At 49.0% G+C, this 27,287-nt stretch overlaps 1 protein-coding gene across 1 annotated transcript in view; it reads right to left on the reverse strand.

Annotated features, from left to right (window-relative positions):
• LOC143986944 (photoreceptor cilium actin regulator-like) overlaps nt 1–26,966 on the reverse strand; it is a 37,194-nt gene extending 10,228 nt beyond the window's left edge. Inside the window, exon 1 of the mRNA XM_077485357.1 lies at nt 22,898–26,966. Coding sequence (XP_077341483.1) covers nt 22,898–26,772 — 3,875 coding nt within the window. The 5' untranslated portion in view covers nt 26,773–26,966. The remainder of the gene's footprint in view (nt 1–22,897) is intronic.
• Between the last annotated feature and the right edge of the window lie 321 nt (nt 26,967–27,287).

Below are 27,287 nucleotides of genomic sequence, written 5' to 3' on the forward strand. Positions count from 1 at the left end.
GGCTCCTGAATAGGGGGAGGCAGCCAAGAATCTATTAGTGATAGAGGGGTGAGCAGAAGAGAGGGGGTGGTGCCCGTGTGCCCTTAATAGACGCACCGCCACTGTTCTCCCTTCTTGTCAGCACACGGAACTGATTGGCTGCTTGTGCTGCTTCTTCCTCTCACCCTCCAGCTCTGCTGTACAGGGACTGCAGGTCACATTCAGGGACTTGCCCGGCTTGTATTTATGAATCTATGTAGCGATGTATTAATGATCGGAGAGCTGCAACAATTTGCTTCTTTTGTATGAGATTTCGTTTTCCTTGTCACCTGGGGAGCAGACCGATTAGAATTAGCGCCGTGCGTCTCTCCCCCAAACCCGGGAAATAAATCCTATGAAGGACGTCAGTGATTGGTGTGACTTCCACACATGACCGATGATGAGAAGTATTTCTTATGAAGAATGACGGGGGGTGAATCCCGGAGGAGAGAGGAGGAGCGGCCTGCTCTCCGGCAGAGAAGACGATCGATCTTCCATCACAAGTTTGAACAAGCGGCATTAGAGAGGGGCGCGGTGCGCGGCGCCAACCCTCATTTATATGCAGATACAACGCCAGCTTTCCTCCCCGAACATTCCGCGTTTTTCATCAAAAAAGAACAAATAAACATTTACCAGGAGGGGCGAGAAAACGCCCAACGCCAAAAACACGAATCTTCTGAAGAGAAGACAATAATCCTGATGGGAGCGCTACAATGTAACATTGTTATTCCTCCGAACCAGTACTGGGCAACTGGAAAATAATACAGACCCTGATTTGTGGCCCCTGACCCATCGGAGGGGGGGGGGGGCACAATAGCAAAATATTTTCATGCACTGAGGTGCCTCAGCACCCAACAAATGCCAGTCTTGCGGCATCCCTTGCAGATTACATTGCATATAACTTATGATGGGCTACAAGAAAATGGCCGCAGTTGTACTCTCATGCACATCTACTAAAAAAAATGGCCGCCATATTGTTTTAATTGTAGGACTTCAAGAAAATGCCCGCTCACCAGCACATAACATTAACGTCTTCAGGTCCGCGCTATATCCGAATGACGGCTACAGCGAGAATCTACTTTGCCGGGAGTACATCAATAGACGTCCTCCCGCGCCCGAGCGGCCTGTGCGCCCTCCGCAGGGGTCACTCGCTGCGCGCTCTATGATCAGCGGGTTTATGGCACGATCCCAACCCTTACCATGTGATCATCTGTCAGCCAATGACAGCTGATCATGTGATGTAAACAGAAGATCGGTAATCGGCTATTTTTTCTCCTCGCGCTGATAGAGAAAAAAAAAAAAAGCGATCGCCGTCGGCTCTCAGAGGGACATCTGTCCCGATCAAGGGGACCTGCCACCAGCTCATCTATGCCCACCTATGCCACCTGCCAGTGCCACCTACGAGTGTACATCAGTGCTACCTACCAGTGCCACTCATCAGTGCCCACAGTGCCACCAATCTGTGCCTAATCAACAGTGTTGCCCATCAGTGTCACCTACCAGTGCCCATCGGTCCCACCTACCAGTGCCCATCAGTGCCACCTATCAGTGCCCATCAGTGCTATCTATCAGTGGTACCTATCAGTAACACCTACCAGTGGCCATCAGTGTCACCTACCAGTGCCCATCGGTGCCACCTACCAGTGCCCATCAGTGCCACCCATCAGGGCCCATCAGTGCCATCTTATCAGTGGTCATCACCACTGCCTTATCTGTCCCCATCAGTGCAGCCTATCAGTGCCATCTATCAGTGGTACCTATCAGTAACACCTACCAGTGGCCATCAGTGTCACCTACCAGTGCCCATCAGTGCCACCCATCAGGGCCCATCAGTGCCATCTTATCAGTGGCCATCACTACCGCCTTATTTGTCCCCATCAGTGCAGCATATCAGTGTCCACCTGTGTCATCTATCAGTGGTACCTATTAGTAACACCTACCAGTGCCCATCATTACTGCCCTATCATTGCCCATCAGTGCCGCCTAATCAACACATATCAGTGAAGGAGAAAAATTACCCGTTTGCTAAATTTTACAACAGACTATGAAACATGATTTTTATTTTTTTCCAAATTTTCCATCTTTTTTCGTTTTTGTTTGGCAAAAAATAAAAATGCCAGCTTGTATGACCGCGTAATTGTCATTCAAAGTGTGACAGCGCTGAAAGCTGAGGATTGGTCTGGGCAGGAAGGGGGGTTTAAGGACACCTCCAGGGCTCATATGTGTTCCCTGATGAAGTCGCGTGATCGTGGCGATACGCGTCGGAATAGATGGGCACCGGAAGGGACGCCAGGCCGCGAGCTCGCTGCTCGTTCACGTTTTACCTTATTTTCTCTGTAAAAGAATAAATACTCGTCTTCTATACTTCACTGTTGGGGTCCCCCGTTCTCTTCTCCTCTTTCCTCCATCCCCTGCTGTGCTCACCTGAGAGGATCTCCAATACTTCCATATAAAGGTCTTCGGGGACCACATCGGAATATTTATACTTATGGGATATCCGTCACTTATTATTCATCACTGCAGATTTGTTATGCATTGTTTTTAGTGTATGAATTGAATTATTATTTCTGAATTACTTTTAGTGTTTGTGATCTTGTACAGCACTGTATATCAACTGCTAAAGTACTTCACCAGTGCCCAGCAATGCAGCCTCACCAGTGCCCATGTATTCAGCCTCACCAGTGTCCATGTATGCAACCTCACCTATGCAGCCTCACCAGTGCCCATCTATGCAGTCTGACCAGTGCCCAGCAATGCAGTCTGACCAGTGCCCACCTATACAGCCTCACCAGTGCCCACCTATACAGCCTCACCAGTGCCCATGTATGCAACCTCACCAATGCAGCCTCACCAGTGCCCATCTATGCAGTCTGACCAGTGCCCAGCAATGCAGTCTGACCAGTGCCCACCTATACAGCCTCATCAATGCCCATCTATGCAGCCTCACCAGTGCCCAGCAATGCAGTCTGACCAGTGCCCACCTATACAGCCTCATCAAGGCCCATCTATGCAGCCTCACCAGTGCAAAGCAATGCAGTCTGACCAGTGCCCATCTATGCAGCCTCACCAGTGCCTAGCAATGCAGCCTCACCAGTGCTCATTTATGCAGCCTCGGCAGTGCCCAGCAATGCAGCCTCACCAGTGTTTATCTATGCAGCCTCACCAGTGCTTATCTATGCAGCCTCACCAGTGCCCAATGTCCAGCAATGCAGCCTCACCAGTGCCCAGCAATGCAGTCTGACCCATGCCCACCTATACAGCCTCACCAGTGCCCATCTAAGCAGCCTCACCAGTGCCCATCAATGCAGCCTCACTAGTGCCCACCTATGCAGCTTCACCGGTGCTCATCAATGCAGCCTCACCAGTGCCCATCTATGCAGCCTCACCAGTGCCAAGCAATGCAGCCTCACCAGCGCCCATCAATGTAGCCTCATCAGTGCCCAGCAATGCAGCTTCGCCTGTGCCCAGCTATACAGCCTGACCAGTGCTCAGCAATACAGACTCACCAGTGCCCATCTACGCAATCTCACCAGTGCCCATAAATGCAGCCTGACTAGTGCCCATCCAAAGCATCCTGACCAGTGCCCAGCAATGCAACCTCACCAGTGTCCAGCAATGCAACCTCACCAGTGCCCAGCAATGCAGCCTCACCTGTACCCAGCAATGCAGCCTCACCAGTGCAGGAGACCAGGGAAAAAGAGGAAGAGGAGAGCCGGCTGGATCATCACACAGGCTGGCATCACTCACTGTGACAGGTTTATTTTGACTTTCCGGGCGCCTACCGGCAACTACCCATGATAGACAGCACATGTCCCGACGTTGGACAAGTGTGCGGTCTATCAAAGGAGCCAAACCGGGAGGCCAGACTTTGTGTGACGGCGGGCGCCCAGCGAGTCAAATTAAAACTGTCACAGCGGGCAACGCCGGCCTGACACCCCCCCCAGTGTGTTTGGAATCTTCAGTCTGCCTGAAACCCGGACACATTATTTAGACTGGGTTGTGGCTCCCCAAGTAACTGAGATAGTCACACAAAAATCTGTTGCCATTCGGGAGCTGCAGCCCCCTCTCTGAGGGCAGGTTTGGCCTCACTGGGGGTGGGGGGGGCAGGATGTTAGCAAGAACAGTTTGGCCACACCCACTTTGTCGCAGCACGCTGTGTAACCACTCTAATTGGGGGGCACCCAAAGGTGTCCCCGGTCTTTTATAATCCTATGTGCCCTGTGCTGCTAAAGTGTTCGGGTTTGGCTTGAAGAAAAGGTGGCAACCCTAGTGGCAAAGCGGCACCCACGGAAGGGGCCCTCAGTGATCTCTAGAGATGCCCGGGTCACTTTCCCCTGGAAGCCCTTCACCGCCTCTGACGATTCACACCAAGGCCGGAGCGCCAGCAGCTCTGCGACTCTTTTTTAACCTCTTGAATTCCAGGGTTGTTCGGAAATTTATAATTATAAACAAAAATGATGTGCAAATATCCAAATATGGAAAATTTCTCAAAGTATAAACATGTAGTGTATCTATTGGTGTATAACACTCACTTTTCACCATGAAAATCGGGTGCAAATAGCGTGTGCGTCAATAGGAGGGGACAGGGAGGGGGAGGGACGAGCGCCGTCAGATTACATACAGTGAGAATCTCCTGTTTACTTGGCGGCCTCTGTAATAGGAAGTCCCGTCTCCTGGGCCGCCATTGGACCACTGTTCTGTCTATCATAGGAGATTCTCACTGTATGTAATCTGTCTGTGCTCGTCCCGCCCCCCTCCCTGCCCCCTCTAAGCTGCAGATGGGCATCGATCAGGCTGCATTGATGGCAATGGTGAGGCTGCATCGATGGCAATGCTAAGGCTGCATCGATGGCAATGGCGAGGCTGCATCGATGGCAATGGTGAGGCTGCATCGATGGCAATGGCGAGGCTGCATCGATGGCAATGGCGAGGCTGCATCGATGGCAATGGTGAGGCTGCATCGATGGCAAATAGCGTGTGCGTGTTATACGCCAATACTTCAATTTTATCTGCCTCGGGGGGGGGGGGGGACAGGGAGGGGGAGGGACGGGCGCCGTCAGATTACATACAGTGAGAATCTCCTGTTTACTTGGTGGCCTCTGTAATAGGAAGTCCCGTCTCCTGGGCCGCCATTGGACCCCTGTTCTGTCTATCATAGGAGATTCTCACTGTATGTAATCTGTCTGTGCTCCTCCCACCCCCCTCCCTGCCCCCTCTAAGTTGCAGATGGGCATCAATCAGGCTGCATTGATGGCAATGGTGAGGCTGCATGGATGGCAATGGTGACGTTGCATCGATGGCAATGGCGAGGCTACATGGATGGCAATGGCGAGGCTGCATCGATGGCAATGGCGAGGCTGCATCGATGGCAATGGCGAGGCTGCATCGATGGCAATGGCGAGGCTGCATGGATGGCAATGGCGAGGCTACATGGATGGCAATGGCGAGGCTGCATCGATGGCAATGGCGAGGCTGCATCGATGGCAATGGCGAGGCTGCATTGATGGCAATGGCGAGGCTACATGGATGGCAATGGCGAGGCTGCATCGATGGCAATGGTGAGGCTGTATCGATGGCAATGGCGAGGCTGTATCGATGGCAATGGCGAGGCTGCATTGATGGCAATGGCGAGGCTGCATCGATGGCAATGGCGAGGCTGCATCGATGGCAATGGCGAGGCTGCATCGATGGCAATGGTGAGGCTGTATCGATGGCAATGGCGAGGCTGCATCGATGGCAATGGCGAGGCTGCAGATGGGCACTGACCCTTATTTTGCTTCAAAGTTCCTTATATAAAATGTACGTTTTTTTCCTGAAACTTCCCTCTTAAAATGAATGTGCGTGTTATACGTCCATAAATACGGTAATAATCAAAGTGCTCATTAATTGAATAACCAAATCCAAGTGAAATAAAATGAAAAGTGGCGTCCAAACATAAAGAATAGCGAGCATTAGATATAAACCACCATGCAGGTCTTCATGTAGTCATCAATGAAAACATCCTGATCATTTGTAAGGGGAAAACTCCTCATTCAGAAATCCGTCCCGTCACTGACACATTAAGGATAAAAGTGGAAACCCCTCCATAGTGTATAAAATAACCTCTTTAACCCCTTCAATACTGGGCACCAACCCCCCCCCCCCCCCCCCCAGCCCAATTTTCAGCTTTCAGCGTTCTCACTCTTTGAATGACGATTACACGGTCAGGCTACACTGTACCCAAATGACATTTGTATCATTTTATTCACACAAATAGAACTTTATTTTGTGGTATTTAATAACCTCTAGGGGTTTTTTTTTTTAATTTTTGCTAAATAAACAAAAAAAGTCAGAGAATTTCGAAAAAGTTTATCTTTGTTTCTGTTATAAAATTTAGCAAATACAGTAAATAATCTTTCTTCATAACTTTAGGTCAGAATATAATCTGCTCCATTTCTTTGGTGAAAATAACCCAAATCAGCATCTATTATCTAGTCTGTAGGACAGCTATAAAGTCCACAAACTATATCTATCTATCTATTTATATATATATATATGAAAATTGATCAATCCTGATGTACTGATGGCCGTTCTAATTTCTTGAGGCCCCGCCCCCGAGAATGCCAGGAAAGTACAAATACCCCCCAAATCGCCCCTTTTTGGAAAGTAGACAGTCCAAGGTATTTAGTAGGAGGCATGGTGAGCTTTTGGAAGTTGTAATTTTTTGTCATGATTTTTTTGGAAAATTAAAAAAATGAAAACTATTTAAAATGTTATTTTATTTTTTACATACTGTCACCAGTGCAGTACAGCATCATCATACGGTGTGGCGGTGATCAGGGACACTGGCTGGTGACAGAACAAACAAAAAAAATAATATTTTTTTCTTTTTTACATTTTATATATATATATATATATATATATATATATATATATATATATATATATATATATAATATTATTATTATATTATATTATATTATATTATTATATTATATTATATTATATTATATTATATTATTATATTATTATAAAATATATTATATATATATATATATATATATATATATATATATATATATATATATATATATCTGATCAAGCGACCACTGTGATTGGCTGTCACATTGGTCACATGAGTGGGAGCTAGTCCCGAAGGCTCCTGGCCATTTAGAGACCCTGGAGCTATCTTTGACTTTGTGCTGGGAGCGTGCAATGAGCGCACCCTCAGCAAAGAAACCCATTCACACATATATGCACCATGTGGCCGTTAAGGCCCACCTTCTTCCCCCTCGGCACACGTTGCCTGGATGGCAAGAGGTTAAAGAGGAAGTAAACCCTGATGAGTTTACTTCCTCTTTCATTCCCTGCAAAGGTAAAGCATAATGGACTACTGTGCATCGCATTGCATCGCATCGCATAGTAGTCCATTATGTGTCACTTACCTGACACAGTAGCCAGCGAAGTCACCGCTGTCCCCTGTAGTTCCGAGCGTCCATCTTCTTGGTGGGTCTCGCTGCTCCAGCGCTGTGATTCGCCGGAGAAGCGATGACGTCACTCCTGCGCATGCGCACGGGAGCCGACACTCGCCGCATATCGCTGCGATCTGCGGCTTACCCAGTGCGCCTGCGCACCGCTGTCTACGGCGCATGCGCCGTAGACATCGGTGGGTGTCTTCGGGTAAATATCTCCTAAGCCGTGTAGGTTTAGGAGATATTTCTTGGACCTACAGGTAGGCCTTAATCTAGACTTACCTGTAGGTCAAAGTGGTTTGTAAGGGTTTACAACCACTTTAATAAAAGAGTGCTAGTGGTCGGGTATCTTATTGTTCTGGATATTAGAACTTGGCCTTCAAAGTGATGAAGTCATCCTACCAAGGTGTCTCCTTCCACCTCCAATCTCCGGATCGACTTTCCGAGAAATTAGCATAACGATAAAATGGTCGCTCCTTTTTCACATCGCGGACGCCCCCCTCCCGGTAGCATAAAGCGCGCCCTGACCCCAACACTTTGATTCACCAACCTACTAAAACGGCATTGAGGAATGAAGGGCGCAGATGTTTTCACCGGAATATTTGCATAATAAAAAAAACAGCCATTTCCGCGGGTTATTTGTCAAAATTAGTGGCGGTGCTTAAAGTGAACTCCCCCCCCCCCCCGCCGTAAACAGTACAGTGACAGGATAAATCACAATTCATAAATAACTGGAAACAATAATTCACTTCTAGGGGGAGCCGGCACTTCCTCCAGAAGAAAAGATCTGCCGCGTTCTTTTATCGAGAACTTTTTCTCCGTCCTTTAATAGGACGGAAAAAAAAGTCATTTCCCGCGCCTGCCATTAATAACGCAAACGTCTTGTCATCCTCCCAATTTACTTAATTATATGGCTCTGCTGTGTAGCATTAAATGCATTGGAAAAAGTTGAAAGGATTAGCATGACAGCACTTGCAACGCCCCCTCCCCCCATCCATAACTGAGCCATCAATCTGAGTTGTTTATTGGCAAAACTCCTCGCAGTGCGCAATTGTTGGGTGTGGAGCGGAGGAAAGAAGAAGAACTTGTTACGTATCTGAGAGAATGATACAAAATAATCACAGGATTGATTTCCAGGAAAAATGTATCCCTTTTTTTTTTTAGCTGAAATGTCCTTATATACACCAGAACGCGGGGTGGGGGTCTCCAAACATTCTAAACAAAGGGCCAGTTTACTGTCCTTCATACTTTAGGAGGGGGTCAGACTGTGCCCAGTGGGAATAGAAAATGTCTCGGTATCCAATGGGAGTAAACAATTCCCTATCTTTGGTGTCATTTGGAAGGATAGTGCCCCATCTTTGGTGTCCAAGGATGCAATTCTTCCCCATTGTTGGTGTCAGTTGGAGGGATAGTGCCCCATCTTTGACTTCAATCGAAGGAATTCTGGCCTATCTTTGGTGTTAGTTGGAAGGATAGTGCCCCATCGTTGGTGTTAATGGAAGGAATTCTGGCCTATCTTTGGTGTTAGTTGGAAGGATAGTGCCCCATCGTTGCTGACAATGGAAGGAATTCTGCCCCATTGTTGGTGTAAGTTGTAGGGATTTTGCCCTTTCGTTGGTATCAGTGGGAGGAAAAGAGGCCCATTGTTGGTATCAATGGAAGGAATTGTGTCCCATCATTCATGTCAATGGGATGAATTGTGCCCTTTTGATAGTGGTAGTTGAAGGGACAGTGCCCCATCATTGATATTAGCTGTAGGAACAGTGTCCCAACCTTGCTGTCAATGTCAGGAATTCTACCCTATTGTTGGTGTCAGTTGGAGGGATTTTGCCCTTTTGTTGGTGTCAGTGGTAGGAAAAGTGGCCCCAGTGTTGTTATCAATGGAAGGAATTGTTCCCTATTGATAGTGTCAGTTGAAGGGATGGTGCCCCATAATTGATGTCAGTTGGAGGGATAGTTCCCTATTGTTGGTGTCAATGGGAGGAATTGTACCCTTTTGATGGTGTCAGTTGGAGAGATAGTGCCCCTTCGTTGATGTCAGCTGGAGGAATAGTGCTCCATCGATTGTGTCAACGGAAGGAATTCTGCCCCATTGTTGGTGTCAGTTGAAGGGACGGTGCCCAGGGGCGGGCTGGGCCGGGGGGCAGGGTGGAAATTTCCCCCCAGGCCGGTGCCTATATTATGTTTAAAACGGCCGCTGGCAGTTTGTTCATTTCTTTTTTTTCTTTTTTTTTCCACGCTGTGACGGGCAGCCGGAACCCGGTGCAATAATCCCCTTCCCCTTCTCCTTCTCTCTGTGGTCACGTCGCGCCGTTCTGATCAGTCTCGGGCAGCGGCTGTCACTCACAGCCGAGCAGAGTGAAGCCGCCTCCCCCTCCTCCATGCACAGCACTGTGTAGACAAGGAGGGGGAGGCGGCTTCACTCTGCTCGGCTGTGAGTGACAGCCGCTGCCCAAGACTGATCAGAACGGCGCGACGTGAGTCACGTGACCACAGAGAGAAGGGGATTATTGCGCCGGGTCCCGGATCACTGAGCCGACAGATGTCACTCCACTCGGGTGCTGCTCACACCTCCCCCCTGCAATGCCACTGCCTTGGGCTCAAGGTACATTATGGGTCCTTAGGTCCTTCCTTACTGTGGGGGGTCCTGCACTGTAGAGGGGGTTCTGCACTGTAGGGGGGGTCCTGCACTGTAGGGGGGTCTGCACTGTAGGGGGGGTCCAGCACTGTAGGGGGGGTCCTGCACTGTAGAGGGGGTCCGCACTGTAGAGAGGGTCCACACTGTAGGGGGGGTCCAGCACTGTAGGGGGGTCTAGCACTGTCGGGGGGGTCCTGCACTGTAGGGGGGGTCTGCACTGTAGAGGGGTCCTGCACTGTAGGGGGGTCCTGCACTGTAGGGGGGGTCCTGCACTGTAGAGGGGGTCCGCACTGTAGATGGGGTCCGCACTGTAGGGGGGGACTGCACTGTAGAGGGGGTCTGCACTGTAGGGGGGGTCTGCACTGTAGGGGGGGTCTTTCACTGTAGAGGGGGTCCTGCACTGTAGAGGGGGTCCTGCACTGTAGGGGGGGTCCTGCACTGTAGGGGGGTCTGCACTGTAGGGGGTCTGCACTGTAGGGGGAGGGGTCTGTACTGTAGGGGAAGATTCGGCACTGTAGGTGAGGATTCTGTACTGTAGGGGAGTCTGTACTGTAGGGGAGTCTGTGCTGTAGGGGAGTCTGCGCTGTAGGGGAGTCTGCGCTGTAGGGTGGAGGGGTCTGTACTGTAGGAGGGTATGCACTGTAGGGGAGGATTCTGTACTGTAGGGGAGGATTCTGTACTGTAGGGGAGGATTCTGTACTGTAGGGGGGGGGGTCTGCACTGTAGGGGGGGGTCTGCGCTGTAGGGTGGAGGGGTCTGTGCTGTAGGAGGGTCTGCACTGTAGGGGAGGATTCTGTACTGTAGATGGGGGTCTGTATGGTAGGGAGGGGGGTCTGCACTGTAGGGGGTCTGTGTAACATGCAGGGGGTCCAGAGCTGTGAGGGGCTGTGTAATGTAAAGGGGTGCAGAGGTGCAGGGTGCTGTGTAATGTAAAGGGGTCCAGAGGTACAAGGGCTGTGTAATGTAAAGGGGTCCAGAGGTTCAGGGTGCTGTGTAATGTAAAGGGGTCCAGAGGTACAAGGGCTGTGAAATATAAAGGGGTCAGGAGGTTCAGGGTGCTGTGTTATGTAAAGGGGTCCAGAGGTACAAGAGCTGTATAATGTAAAGGGGTCCAGAGGTGCAGGCTGCTGTGTAATGTAAAGGGGTCCAGAGGTGCAGGCTGCTGTGTAATGTAAAGGGGTCCAGAGGTGCAAGGTCCTGTGTAATGTAAAGGGGTCCAGAGGTGCAAGGTCCTGTGTAATGTAAAGGGGTCCAGAGGTGCAGGGTGCTGTGTAATGTAAAGGGGTTCAGAGGTGCAGGGTGCTGTGTAATGTAAAGGGGTCCAGAGATGCAGGGTGCTGTGTAATTTAAAGGGGTCCAGAGGTGCAGTTGTGGAGGGGGGGGGTACACAGTAGTGACAAAAAGATATTGAAGGATGCAGAGGTATGCAGGGGACACAGTAGGTGTTTTTACATTTTATGGTGGGGGTGCCAGATATAGGATCCGCCCCGGGTGTCAAATGCTCTAGGTACGCCCCTGGTGTGAGCACAGCAGACTACAACTCCTACCTCCCAGGAGTCTCAGAGGCAGGCCAGGTGTGTGGCACGTCAGGGGAGGGGACGCCCGGCGTCAAGAACGTCACGTCGCACGTGACCTGCTGGGCTTATGGGGAGCAGTGGCTAGCTTAATCCGCTTCAGTTGTAAATTTAATTAATAATGCATAGTCATCATGACAATTTTACATTTTTGCAGTGGCAGCGTGTGTTTTTTTTTTCTACGGACTTAACACCCTCCCCCCCACCAGCGGACTTGACACCCTCCCCCCACCAGCGGACTTGACACCCTCCCCCCCACCAGCGGACTTGACACCCTCCCCCCCACCAGCGGACTTGACATCCTCCCCCCCACCAGCAGCCTTGACACCCTCCCCCCCACCAGCAGACTTGACACCCTCCCCCCCACCAGCGGACTTGACACCCTCCCCCCCACCAGCGGACTTGACACCCTCCCCCCCACCAGCAGACTTGACACCCTCCCCCCACCAGCAGACTTGACACCCTCCCCCCCACCAGCAGACTTGACACCCTCCCCCCCATCAGCAGACTTGACACCCTCCCCCCCACCAGCAGACTTGACACTCTCCCCCCCCACCAGCAGACTTATCTAACTCCCTCCCCCCCAACCAGCGGACTTATCTAACACCCCCCCACCAGCGGACTTATCTAAACCCCCCCCCAACCAGTGGACTCACCTAGCTGATTAAGTGGTTCAATGGGCCACTTGACTGGACTTGCCCCCCAGGCCTAAGGCTGCCAGCCCTCCCCTGACAGTGCCCCGTAATTGATGTCAGTTGAAGGGATAGTGGCCCTATCGTTGGTGTCAATGGAAGGAGTTGTACCCTTTTGATGGTGTCATTTGGAGAGATAGCGCCCCTTTGTTGATGTCAGTTGGAGGGATAGTGCCCCATCACTGGTGTTAGTGAAAGGAATTCTGCCCCATTGTTGGTGTCAGTTGGAGGAAAAGTGGCTCATTGTTCGTGTCAGCTACAGGAATTATGCCCCATCTTTGGTGTAATCGGATGGAGTAGTGTCCCAAGGGCCCAATAAAGGCAAGCAAAGGGCCGCATCTGCAGTTTGGAGACCGCTGCTGCACTAGATCCTCAGTTATCTGGACCGGCCTTTTTCAACCAGGGTGCCTTCAGGATTCTTCAGGGGTGCCTTGGCAAAATGCCTAAAAATTGCCCCAAAATGTATTTAAAAATAAATAATAAATTGTATACTAGCCAGCAGGTGGATGAAGCCTTTTAGCTGCACAAAGTCACAGGTTTTCATTGTGCACCATTACAACCTTCCACCCACTGGGGTCCTAGCAACCCCTGGGGTCCTAGCAACCCCTGGGGTCCTAGCAACCAATGTCTAGAAAGAGTGTAACACTACCCAGACCGTGACAACACAAAGCAACACCAATCTGAACTACGATATCTGAATAGCAGAAAACTGATAACTTCGGCACGCCCAAAATCCAGGTGCCCCGAGGCCCAGGATGTCCTTCTTACATCCAAACAGGCAAACTGGAAGATAACTGAAGAAAAGCTGGAGCTGTAAACAAGGCTTGTGCCGAAACGCGTCTGCTTGTCCTATTCATTAATTGTCATGATACAATAAAGACCACAGATGATATATTCAGAGTGCCGGCTTTTCTTCCGTTATCTTCAAGTTTACCACTCAGACTGCGGATAAAGTGTTCCTCGTGGGCGCTTCCCCCCAGCTCACCACCGTCAATAGTAATTGAAGAAAAAGGAAAATTGGTCGCACAACATGGAAGGACACGGGACTTCTGTACAATGTCAAAGTGCCAAAAGACGTAAACAGGACATTACAGGAACATAGGTAGACCAGTTGCACGCGGATAACTCGTGCTCGTTGTCTACCAATGTTCTTGTAATGTCCTGTTTATGGCCTTTGGCACTTTGACAATAAAGTAACTATCCTCCAGAAGTTCTTCCTTCCATGGCGTACGACCAATTTTCCTTTATGTAAAAGATTTGGCTGGTATAAAAATGCCAGAGCAGCCGCTCACGCTAGCCCTCAGGCAATTCTAACCAACAGTGCCATAAATTGGACTATACCGGTACTCAGGGGCGGACTGACAACTCATGGGGCCCCCGGGGCAATAGGAGATTATGGGGATCCCCCAGGCAATCAGAGATTATGGGGTCACACAGTATACACACACACACAGTATACAATCACACAGTATACACACACACACACAATCACACAGCATACACACACACACACAATCACACAGTATACAATCACACCTTATACAATCACACAGTATACAATCACACAGTATACATATACATGTACACTAGGGTTGCCACCTGTTCGGGATTCACCCGGACAGTTCGGGTTTGGAATCATGCGTCCGGGTTTCAGGTGTCTGAGACCCGGACACATTATTCATACCGGACTAAGTCTCCCTCCTCCCCCCTTCTCTCTCCTGCTTCTAAGTTAGTACGCCAAGGTAAATCAGGGTTCTCAGAGCACTCATTACATCAGAACTCCCCTTTACACCAGAAGCCACAGTGCTCCCCTTTACATCAGAGTCCTCTTCGTATGTAAAAGGGGAGCTCTGCAGATTCAGATGTAAAAGGGGAGCGCTGCAGATTCAGATGTAAAAGGGGAGTTCTGTAGATTCGGATGTAAAAGGGGAGCTCTGCAGATTCAGATGTAAAAGGGGAGTTCTGTAGATTCGGATGTAAAAGGGGAGCTCTGCAGATTCAGATGTAAAAGGGGAGTTCTGCAGATTCAGATGAAATAGGGGAGCTCTGCAGATTCAGATGTAAAAGGGGAGCGCTGCAGATTCGGATGTAAAAGGGGAGCGCTGCAGATTCAGATGTAAAAGGGGAGCGCTGCGGATTCAGATGTAAAAGGGGAGCGCTGCAGATTCAGATGTAAAAGGGGAGCTCTGCAGATTCAGATGTAAAAGGGGAGTTCTGTAGATTCAGATGTAAAAGGGGAGCTCTGCAGATTCAGATGTAAAAGGGGAGCTCTGCAGATTCAGATGTAAAAGGGGAGCTCTGCAGATTCAGATGTAAAAGGGGAGTTCTGTAGATTCAGATGAAATAGGGGAGCTCTGCAGATTCAGATGTAAAAGGGGAGTTCTGTAGATTCAGATGAAATAGGGGAGCTCTGCAGATTCAGATGTAAAAGGGGAGCGCTGCAGATTCAGATGTAAAAGGGGAGCACTGCCGATTCAGATGTAAAAGGGAGCGCTGCGGATTCAGATGTAAAAGGGGAGCACTGCCGATTCAGATGTAAAAGGGAGCGCTGCAGATTCAGATGTAAAAGGGAGCGCTGCGGATTCAGATGTAAAAAGGAGCGCTGCGGATTCAGATGTAAAAGGGGAGCTCTGCAGATTCAGATGTAAAAGGGGAGCGCTGCAGATTCAGATGTAAAAGGGGAGTTCTGTAGATTCAGATGTAAAAGGGGAGCGCTGCAGATTCAGATGTAAAAGGGGAGTTCTGTAGATTCAGATGAAATAGGGGAGCTCTGCAGATTCGGATGTAAAAGGGGAGCTCTGCAGATTCAGATGTAAAAGGGGAGCTCTGCAGATTCAGATGTAAAAGGGGAGCGCTGCAGATTCAGATGTAAAAGGGGAGCACTGCCGATTCAGATGTAAAAGGGAGCGCTGCGGATTCAGATGTAAAAGGGGAGCACTGCCGATTCAGATGTAAAAGGGAGCGCTGCAGATTCAGATGTAAAAGGGAGCGCTGCGGATTCAGATGTAAAAAGGAGCGCTGCGGATTCAGATGTAAAAGGGGAGCTCTGCAGATTCAGATGTAAAAGGGGAGCGCTGCAGATTCAGATGTAAAAGGGGAGTTCTGTAGATTCAGATGTAAAAAGGAGCGCTGCGGATTCAGATGTAAAAGGGGAGCTCTGCAGATTCAGATGTAAAAGGGGAGTTCTGTAGATTCAGATGTAAAAAGGAGCGCTGCAGATTCAGATGTAAAAGGGGAGCTTTGCAGATTCAGATGTAAAAGGGGATTTCTGTAGATTCAGATGAAATAGGGGAGCTCTGCAGATTTGGATGTAAAAGGGGAGCGCTGCAGATTCAGATGTAAAAGGGGAGCACTGCGGATTCAGATGTAAAAGGGGAGCTCTGCAGATTCAGATGTAAAAGTGGATTTCTGTAGATTCAGATGAAATAGGGGAGCTCTGCAGATTCGGATGTAAAAGGGGAGCTCTGCAGATTCAGATGTAAAAGGGGAGTGCTGCAGATTCAGATGTAAAAGGGGAGCTCTGCAGATTCAGATGTAAAAGGGGAGCGCTGCGGATTCAGATGTAAAAGGGGAGCTCTGCAGATTCAGATGTAAAAAGGAGCGCTGCAGATTCAGATGTAAAAGGGGAGCTCTGCAGATTCAGATGTAAAAGGGGAGCGCTGCAGATTCAGATGTAAAAGGGGAGCGCTGCGGATTCAGATGTAAAAGGGGAGCTCTGCAGATTCAGATGTAAAAGGGGAGCGCTGCGGATTCAGATGTAAAAGGGGAGCTCTGCAGATTCAGATGTAAAAAGGAGCGCTGCAGATTCAGATGTAAAAGGGGAGCGCTGCAGATTCAGATGTAAAAGGGGAGTTCTGTAGATTCAGATGTAAAAGGGGAGTTCTGTAGATTCAGATGTAAAAAGGAGCGCTGCAGATTCAGATGTAAAAGGGGAGCGCTGCAGATTCAGATGTAAAAGGGGAGTTCTGTAGATTCAGATGTAAAAGGGGAGCTCTGCAGATTCAGATGTAAAAGGGGAGCGCTGCGGATTCAGATGTAAAAGGGGAGTTCTGCAGATTCAGATGAAAAAGAGGAACTCTGTAAAGGGGGACTCTTGTGATTAACTTCATAGGATTAGAAATGTTCTTTCAATAGCAACATCTATACATTGTTTATCTATGCATACTATGAAAAAAAAATTGCTGTGCGACACCGAAGTGTTCGGGTTTGACTTGAAGAAAAGGTGGCAACCCTAATGTACACACAGTATACACAGACATGTTTCTATTGGCTGAGAAGGTACTGGAGAGGTGGGGCAGCTATAATCTCAGGATTTGTAGACCAAAAGGATGTCGGTGAGGGACATTTCAGAGACAGATGTAAAAAAAAACAAAGATTTTTACATACTGTCCCTGGTTTTATTGAGGCTGGCAACCCTGATGGGGCCCCCTAGTGGCCCGGGGCCCTCGGGCAGTGCCCAAGTAGCCAAATGGTCAGTCCGCCCCTGCCGGTACGTGATAATCAACAAAAGACAAACTGATAAAAATGTATATCATTTAATAAAGACACAAAGAAAAAGAACAATTACAGACAGAAATACATTACAATACAATGGTATGTACACCATAGTTGATGAGTTCCTAGTGGGTTCCCCCCCCCCAGGAAGGGTTAAAAAAAGGGGTGCTCAAGGTTTCCTCTACTAGTTTCGCGGAAGAACCGCTTCATTGGGAGGACGATCTATAAAGTAAATGCTGCATTTAAATGGATCATACAGAAAAAGAGCGCAATATCATCAAATTACAATATACAAAGACTATTTTATTTTTAATGCTGATGGGACACTCTGATGTAAGGGGGATGGTGATGGGACACTCTGATGTAAGGGGTGGTGATGGGACACTCTGATGTAAGGGGGCTGGTGATGGGACACTCTGATGTAAGGGGGTGCTGATGGGACACTCTGATGTAAGGGGGCTGGTGATGGGACACTCTGATGTAAGGGGGGTGCTGATGGGACACTCTGATGTAAGGGGGCTGGTGATGGGTCACTCTGATATAAGGGGGTGCTGATGGGACACTCTGATGTAAGGGGGTGCTGATGGGACACTCTGATGTAAGGGGGCTGGTGATGGGACACTCTGATGTAAGGGGGTGCTGATGGGACACTCTGATGTAAGGGGCTGGTGATGGGACACTGATGTAAGGGGGCTGGTGATGGGACACTCTGATGTAAGGGGGTGCTGATGGGACACTCTGATGTAAGGGGGTTGGTGATGGGACACTCTGATGTAAGGGGGTTGGTGATGGGGCACTCTGATGTAAGGGGGGTGCTGATGGGACACTCTGATGTAAGGGGGCTGGTGATGGGACACTTTGTTGTAAGGGGGCTGGTGATGGGACACTGATGTAAGGGGGCTGGTGATGGGACACTCTGATGCAAGGGGGCTGATGATGGGACACTCTGATGTAAGGGGGCTGGTGATGGGACACTCTGATGTAAGGGGGCTGGTGATGGGACACTCTGATGTAAGGGGGCTGGTGATGGGACACTCTGATGTAAGGGGGCTGGTGATGGGACACTCTGATGTAAGGGGGCTGGTGATGGGATACTCTGATGTAAGGGGGCTGGTGATGGGACACTCTGATGTAAGGGGGCTGGTGATGGGACACTTTGTTGTAAGGGGGCTGGTGATGGGACACTCTGATGTAAGGGGGCTGGTGATGGAACACTCTGATGCAAGGGGGCTGATGATGGGACACTCTGATGCAAGGGGGCTGGTGATGGGACACTCTGATGTAATGGGGCTGGTGATGGAACACTCTGATGCAAGGGGGCTGATGATGGGACACTCTGATGCAAGGGGGCTGGTGATGGGACACTCTGATGTAATGGGGCTGGTGATGGGACACTCTGATGTAAGGGGGCTGGTGATGGGACACTCTGATGCAAGGGGGCTGGTGATGGGACACTCTGATGTAATGGGGCTGGTGATGGGACACTCTGATGTAAGGGGGCTGGTGATGGGACACTCTGATGTAAGGGGGCTGGTGATGGGACACTTTGTTGTAAGGGGGCTGGTGATGGGACACTCTGATGTAAGGGGGCTGGTGATGGGACACTCTGATGTAAGGGGGCTGGTGATGGGACACTCTGATGTAAGGGGGGTGCTGATGGGACACTCTGATGTAAGGGGGCTGGTGATGGGACACTCTGATGTAAGGGGGCTGGTGATGGGACACTCTGATGCAAGGGGGCTGATGATGGGACACTCTGATGTAAGGGGGCTGGTGATGGGACACTCTGATGTAAGGGGGCTGGTGATGGGACACTTTGTTGTAAGGGGGCTGGTGATGGGATACTCTGATGTAAGGGGGCTGGTGATGGAACACTCTGATGCAAGGGGGCTGATGATGGGACACTCTGATGCAAGGGGGCTGGTGATGGGACACTCTGATGCAAGGGGGCTGGTGATGGGACACTCTGATGTAATGGGGCTGGTGATGGGACACTCTGATGTAAGGGGGCTGGTGATGGGACACTCTGATGTAAGGGGGCTGGTGATGGGACACTCTGATGTAAGGGGGCTGGTGATGGGACACTCTGATGTAAGGGGGCTGGTGATGGGACACTCTGATGTAAGGGGGCTGATGATGGGACACTCTGATGTAAGGGGGCTGGTGATGGGACACTCTGATGTAAGGGGGCTGGTGATGGGACACTCTGATGTAAGGGGGCTGGTGATGGGACACTCTGATGTAAGGGGGCTGGTGATGGGACACTCTGATGTAAGGGGGTTGGTGATGGGACACTCTGATGTAAGGGGGTTGGTGATGGGACACTCTGATGTAAGGGGGTTGGTGATGGGACACTCTGATGTAAGGAGGTGCTGATGGGACACTCTGTTGTAAGGGGGCTGGTGATGGGACACTCTGATGTAAGGGGGCTGGTGATGGGACACTCTGATGTAAGGGGGTTGGTGATGGGACACTCTGATGTAAGGAGGTGCTGATGGGACACTCTGTTGTAAGGGGGCTGGTGATGGGACACTCTGATGTAAGGGGGCTGGTGATGGGACACTCTGATGTAAGGGGGCTGGTGATGGGACACTCTGATGTAAGGGGGCTGGTGATGGGACACTCTGATGTAAGGGGGCTGGTGATGGGACACTCAAAATGAAAGTGGGCCGGTCTGGATGAAGTCCAGGGCCAAATTTCTGTCCCAGTCCAGCCCTGCCAACTATACAATTGTCTATCGGACGTGGCACCTTTATACCCTATTTGTATCCACAGTACCACTCTGTGCTATGATACAACAAATCTGTTCATTAAATCGCCTCTAAGGATGCATTCACTGATGTGCATTTTAGAAACGGGCGACAAAACACAGAAAAAGTCGCATTTTGCTGCTCATTTTAGAAATGCGCTGCAATCGCGGGTCGCACTTAATTGTTGATGGTGCCCCAAGCATGGGAAGCAGACATGCATTTTGCACACTGAAAAAAAAAAAAACGCCCAATGCTCTGCGGCCGAAAAGGTTTTGGAGCTACGATTGTTCAAGTGAATGGGCTGCTACACATTAACATTAAAAATGCGCAAAAAACACGAGTAGGAATGCAGATTTTCGCTATGCTCAGGGGGATTGGGGCCTAACATTGGGGGTCCCATGTGTGTGGATGTTGCTGCATTATGTAAAACTATTATTCAATTCTTTATACTTTAGAATGGGAGGCCGCGGGTGCAGAATGGGCTTGTGGTGTGAATCCAGTAGTGTCAAAGCCTCCATACAGCATACAGGGGCGATCAACCATGGGTTCAGAGTACAAATAGAAGTACGAATTCCCTTTCTGACATCCTTCTATTTCTGTGATTTCCTCAGGAATGTTACAGAAACTAAAAATGAGCCAAGGTTCCATCTCGGTGAGTCCGGCACCCACCCCGGGTCCAACTTTTCCCAGGACAATCATGATTGTCATGTTTCACATCCTTTGTAATATACCTTTAAATGTTATTTATAGTCTTCTTTCCCTGGCTCCTCCTGATAGCTAAGTTTCACCATTTATAGATAGCTCCACCCTTCATTTTTCCCAGTAATGCATCTCAGCCACATGTCTCATGGAGTGGATCACATTATGATCTTTTGACCTATCCCGACTTTCATTGCTGTAAAGATCCTCAGAGTTTACGGTCCGATTAAACTTCACAAGATCTGCAAACTGTCATCTGGATTGAGTCACTGTCTGCTAATTCAGCTAAGATTGTGGATTATCGATATCTCATCACAACTGTAAGTTACAGAGATCACACTTTCAAAGCTTAGATTGGAGAGGCAGAACAATGGTGACAATAAATCCAGAGACTGCAGGGTTCCTGCATATGTGAAAATGGCAAAAAGACTAAACATGCCACTCAGTCCTGATACCGGCCCTGAGAAGGGTGACTGGGGCGAAGAGATAGAAAATCCCAATCGCCAGCATCAAATCCATCAGAAAACACATCCTCTCAAGAAATTCATTAGGTTCTGGAATGATCACCTGCAAAGGACTCAAAGCGGTTGTAACTATAAAAAAAATTAAAAATGCTCCTGTTCCTTTAAAGCATGATAAACAGCGTAGTGCTTCTGCAGTGTCATTTGTCCCCATCGATGTGGTAATATACCCGTTTGATCCTACCTGTTCCTGTGTCCCACTAGGGGCGCTGACCACGGTAATCATGGCTGCTGATCCATTATACTGTGGTCAGTTTATGTGCCTCTAGGGATGAGCTTCGACTCGAATATCGACTGTTCGCCTGTTCGGCGAATACCGAACATTATGGGCCAAATTTATGTGGCTCTCACGGCCCACAATGCACTGCGCCATCAATGCCTTGTGTAGTGTGTTGGCATCTGTAGGAGTTAGTGGGTGTTCTGTGTGCCTTCAACACAGTATACACCGTTCGTTATCGGCCGATTTTGACGGTGAGGTGCGGATTATTAAATGATGGGCAGTGCTGCTAAACACATCTTAAAGCGGAGTTCCACACAAAGATGGAACTCCCGCTTTTCGGAATCCCCCCCCTCTGGTGTCACATTTGGCACCTTGCAGGGGGGAGGGGCGAGCAGATACTAATCAGTCTAGTCTAATACAGTCTAGTCTAATACAGGTATTTCGCTCCCACTTCTGGGCATAGATACAGGAGCCACCCACAGGTATCTATGCCACTTCCCACCCCCCCCCCACCCCCCCGCAGTCTTTTGGGAGACACGCGGGTCCCCAGAAGACACCAGGGACCAGTGAGGGCACGCAGCACGATTCGCACATGTGCAGTAGGGAACCAGGAAGTGAAACCGAGTACCAAGGGACAGATCGGCTTCGGGTGCCGACATCGCAGGCTCCCTGGACAGGTAAGTGTTTTTATTTTAAGAGTCAGCAGCTGCAGTATTTGTAGCTGCTGACTTTTCAAGGACCGTAAACTGGCCCTTTGTTTATAAAGTTTGGAGACCCCCCTGCACTAAACGTAGACCTCAAAAATGTTATCAGTTTTCCCAGCTATCTTCTAAAAATGACAAAACAACTCCCCTGTATGGAAAATATTGAGGGGGTGGTGGGTGGTACGGGTTTATAGTCCAAATCAGGAGATCAGTCTTAGGTGAATAATAGTTGCCATCCTGGGATAAAGAAGATTGTTACTGGCAGGATCGCCAGGTGACAATTAAGGGGAAAAAAAGCCTGGAACAAATAAATGCCACCATCACATAGAAGGACTGGTATGTCTGGCAGCTCACCGTTTAAATGCCTTAATTCCAGTTTATGAAGCTCCCCTCCCAGACTTTTCCACCTGGTGTATGCAAGCTCCAATACATTTCATTCTTTCACGCATTTCACTCAATGTGGACCTTACCCCCTACAAGTAGCATCAGTGCTTACATATACAAGATGAAACAATTTGTATGGAGGAGTGGTGCCTGCAGCAGATGTAGGAGTAGTGCCTGCAGAAGATGGAGGAGTGGGGACTGCAGCAGATGGATGAGTAGTGCCTGCAGCAGATGGAGGAGTAGTGCCTGCAGGAGATGGAGGAGTGGGGCCTGCAGGATATGGAGGAGTGGGGCCTGCAGGAGATGGAGGAGTAGTGCCTGCAGGAGATGGAGGAGTGGTGCCTGCAGCAGATGGAGGAGTGGGGCCTGCAGGAGATGGAGGAGTGGGGCCTGCAGCAGATGGAGGAGTAGTGCCTGCAGGAGATGGAGGAGTGGGGCCTGCAGGAGATGGAGGAGTGATGCCTGCAGCAGATGGAGGAGTAGTGCCTGGAGGAGATGGAGGAGTGGGGCCTGCAGCAGATGGAGGAGTGGGGCCTGCAGCAGATAGAGGAGTGGGGCCTGCAGGAGATGGAGGAGTGGGGCCTGCAGCAGATGGAGAAGTAGTGCCTGCAGGAGATGGAGGAGTAGTGCCTGCAGGAGATGGAGGAGTGGGGCCTGCAGGAGATGGAGGAGTGGTGCCTGCAATAGAACTTTGTAGCTTGCCTCTTAACACAATTGAACTACTAACAGTAATAAATGTAAATATTTCTTACCCTGTTTGGTGGAGAGCAGGTTCACGAAGTGCAGAAGTAGAGGTCGACGTTGGGAGACGTAGCTGGACTCTCGGTCTACGGTCTGAGTAACATCTTCGAACGAAAGGTTGGGGATTTGCTGCACTTGTTGCAAGACTTCTGCGCCGGTCATCATACTGGCGTCCCGATAAATTGTGTTTCAGTACAGAAACTGAAGCTTGGTTGGGTGCAGTTTCTGAACTATTTGTGCACGGTGGAGAAGCAGGTTTTGTTTCAAATAAGGATGAAGACGATGGACAAAATATTGATTGTGCATTGCCGAACATTTTTGGGGAAGCCTGTGACTCCTCCGAACTACGTCTTAGCCCCCCATGCGTAAAGGATGGAGAAAGTGGAGGAGAAGGTGTGAAATGTGAAGGAGGACTAGGTTCGCGTCGACTGTTTGGTGGGCTTGATGCTCTAGGTTGGCTTGGTGGACTTTGTTGCTTTCGTATTTGAGGAGGGCTTGGCATTGTTTGATGAGTTGGTGGACTTTGTTGTCTCTGTATATGAGGAGGGCTTGGCAGCCTACGCTGACTTGGTGGACTTTGTTGTCTCTGTGTATGAGGAGGGCTTGGCAGCCTACGCTGACTTGGTGGACTTTGTTGTCGTCGTATCTGAGGGGGGCTTGGTGTTCTTTGATGACTTGGTGGGCTTTGTTGTCTCTGTATCTGAGGAGGGCTTGTCAACTTGCGCAGGGTTGTAGGACTAGACAGCTTGGATTGATTTGGAGGGCTTGGTACTCTGGAAGGATATGAAGAACTGGTGCTTTTCTGAACTGGCGGAGGACTAGGGTGTACCTGGGAGCGAGTTTTAATCATAGCTCTGCCAGTTGGAGGGCTTACTGCTTTTCTCTCTATTGGTGGGGGAGAGGCTTTTGCTTTTGTTGGGGAGGATGCTGTTGCTCTTGTTGGAGAGGAGGCTGTTGCTCTTGTTGGGGAGGATGCTGTTGCTCTTGTTGGGGAGGAGGCTTTTGCTCTTGTTGGGGAAGAAGCTGTTGCTCTTGTCGGTGAAGTTCTTCTCTGTGTTACTGCACTCTTTTCACTCCGTTGTAACATAGGAGAAAATAGCTTTTGCTTAAGTAAAGTACTCTGCTCCACAGAATCAATATGAGGAATTGACTTCAGTGTTTCACCATCACCTGGGTTCTGCAAAGGAATTATTTTATGTGACTGCCTGTATAAATGTGCAACGTCCTCAAATTCATTTCTCCTCATAGGGTCCAGTCCTAGGTCTTTTACTCTGTTGTTTTGATCAGACTGCACCGAGAATTTTGTAAGTCCAGTGACTGGCTCTTTTTTACCAGAAGTCTTAAAGGTGGGCATAAACGATTCAGTACTATTTTTATTTGGTAACAAGTCTTTTATGTTCATAGATGTTTTAATTTTTGAAGCCGTGGAAGCGTTCCTCATTAGACAAGGTAAGTTGTTACGGTAAGGGCCATCACACTGAAGTGAACTGAAGGAATCGTCCATCAGTATTTCGAGGGGAGGAGGAGGCAGGTTCTCCAGGTCTTCAATCCCAGATTCATTAGTGTAAGGCCTGTTAGAATCCTGAGCTGCTGAAGATCCCAAAGAAGTGATAAATAAACCTTCTATGATGTTTGGACTTGAATTTGAAGGATTCTCATCAACGGTTGACAAATTATCACTGATGGTATCTAAATCCAGTAATCCTTTACAGGCAGGAATTGTGGGTGGTAGGACAGGTACTCCAACTTTTCGAACACATCTAAGTGGTCCCAATGTTTTCCGATTTAGGCTTTTCAATGAATTGTCTTCTGGGCTAAAAGCTTGAATCAGTTTGCGCACAGATTGCCTCGGAGAAATAATACCCTCCAGCCTTTGCTCCACTGTGGTAGGATTGTCTGTAATCTTTGTGTCCTGTTTAGGTAATTGTGTACTTTCCATATGACTGTCTTGGTTAGTATTTGGGTACTTCGTTACATCGATATTAGGTTTCCTTAAAGGAATTAATTCCTGACTAGGCAATATATGAAACCTCTTATCAAGGCAGGCCTTTAATTTGTTGGTTGAAGCAGCACTGATGCATCCTGTATGCCCAAAGGATTTACTACTGCGGTTCTGCGGTGCTTCTTTGTTTCTAGCTCCATTTGGTAAATACAGCTGTTCCAACTTTTTGGTGAGTTCTTTTTGAGTCCTCTGAAGTTCCAAAAGAGTAGGATCTTCGCCCTGGCTTTTCAGTGACTCTGCAGACCTGGACCTTCTGTGCCGAGCCGTCCTCCTGTTGCTTCCATCTGCTGAACTAGGCCGCACCGGCTCTGGGCTTATCTCCTCTCTAGTCCACACGTCCCTATTGGACTTGCCAGGGACAAACTTGATTTTTTCACTGATAGCTTCTTTCATTTTAAGCGTCATTTCCTCATTTTCTGGGTTTTCTATCCATTTAGGAGAGTGCCTATAAGCGCATGTTCCTGCTGGAGAGGTGAGAGGCCTTTGCGGTAAGGTAATCAGACTCGATAAACTTTTGTTATCATCGCTTTCTTCATAGCTGTCGTCGCTGCTACTTGAATCTTCTGGGTCTTGGCTATGGACGCTCTCTTGTTCTAGAGTTGCACAGGTCCCAAGAGAGCTCGCTGAATTATTACTGGTTATGCTGATTTGCTTGGAAACTCTCGGATTGTCCATTTGTTTTGGAGAATCGTCCATGTTGGTTGCACAGGCTGACCCTCCTTTTGATATGGTTCCTACACTTTTTGCCAAACTTATACATCCAGATGTGGCAATGCTTGCTTGGCTTTCTGTTTTTCCAGATCTGTATCCTCTGATGGATTCCCCGTCACCCCCAAATCCGCTGTCCTCGGAATAAAGGGTCATATCATTTGGACGGGGCTGCGTAGAACCAGCTGTGGAGTCCTCCAGTGCCTTGATCATCTTTAGAAGGCGTTCGTCATGGTGTTTCTTTTCCTTTAGCTTTTCCTGAAAACTGTCCACGGTGGACTGTAAAAAATGACAGGTCTCCTGCAAGGCATTGGTGGTTAACGATGACACGGTGCCATTCACAGTCTGCATTCTGTTTACCGTATACTGGAGCAGCTGTTGCAGTAGGTCCGGATGTTCTGTGAGGTTGTCTTTTGCGCTTGGCCAGATAAGGTTGCCTCCCACATCTTTCAAGAGTTTTTCCCCATCTTCCACAATTTCTCCCAAACACTGGTTGATCTCTTCAAATCTCAGGGCCATGAAACTAACCATCTGCTGCATGATAAGCTGGGTCTGGGTTGCCTGGTTGGCCATGGAAATGATACCTTCATATTTCGACAGATTGGGATTCAAGAAAGCGTAGGCATCCTGGTGAGCCTTGACGAGTAGTTCTGGAAAGTCAACTTTCTTTTCTGTTTCAGGAAAAACGATGTGACCCTGCTTGGCATGGCGGCCGTGCTTCCCAGACTTACGGCTTTTGGATTTCCTGCCTCTCTTGGGGTTGCCCTCTCGTTGGGCGTCTTGTGGCAGCTCTTGCTCTGAGCAGGTGGAACTGTATTTCCTCGCACTTCTTCTCCTTTGGTACGTCAGATTGACCATCCCTTCATCAGCCGTACCGTGCGCTTCGTACTTCCTTTGGTCTTCTGACAACGACCCGCTCCTAGACGGCCCACCGCTGCCAACAGAAAACCCCCGTTCCAGGGGGCTGATTTCGCGATCGGAATCTTTCGGTCCGGTTTTCTGTTTATTCTCATCGCCGAGGTCGTGGCAGCTTGGAAATTTATCGCTGGCCAAAGGAATTGTAATTCCATTGATGTGCTCCTCAGGTGGAAGTATGGCTTTGTTTTTCTTCAAAGGTTTGGCTGCATTCTTTGCGAGAATTTGAACGATCCCATTGTGAGAAGGTGAGCAGCCCATAGTGTGACTCTAAAAGTAGCAGCTCAGCAAGCCGGTCAACGGTCGGAACATTCGGTGGTCTCTTGGAGCTCCACCATCCTCCTCATCCTCCCGAGTCCCCCGCTTGAAATATTCCGTCTTCTTTAGAGTAGTTCTTAGATTCCAATGTAAGATTTGTTTTTTTTTCAGCAGTTACCAGTCAGCTCAGCAGCTCCATAGAAGACGGACTGAAGGCTCTCTCTTTGTTTTTCCCATCCAATGACAGATGCCAAGTGCAAATAGGATTTAGAGCTTACTAGATTACCGATCCTTCATCCGAAGAAACGAAGCGACACGTAAGACATTCCAGCACTTCTCACACGTTTGTCAGGGGAAGTATTTCCCTAATAGAAGTCAAAGTCTGTCACTGAGAGACGTGAAACATCCGTCTAATAAAACCGACATTTTCATCTGTTGAATCACAAAAATGCACAACGCAAACAACGCAGACAACGCAGACAACGCAGACAACGCAAACAACGCAAACAACGCATACA

This window comes from Lithobates pipiens, unplaced genomic scaffold, assembly GCF_037356315.1.
Source record: "Lithobates pipiens isolate NorthernLeopardFrog02 unplaced genomic scaffold, aLitPip1_a1.2 Scaffold_18, whole genome shotgun sequence".
Classification (NCBI taxonomy): Eukaryota; Metazoa; Chordata; class Amphibia; order Anura; family Ranidae; genus Lithobates; species Lithobates pipiens.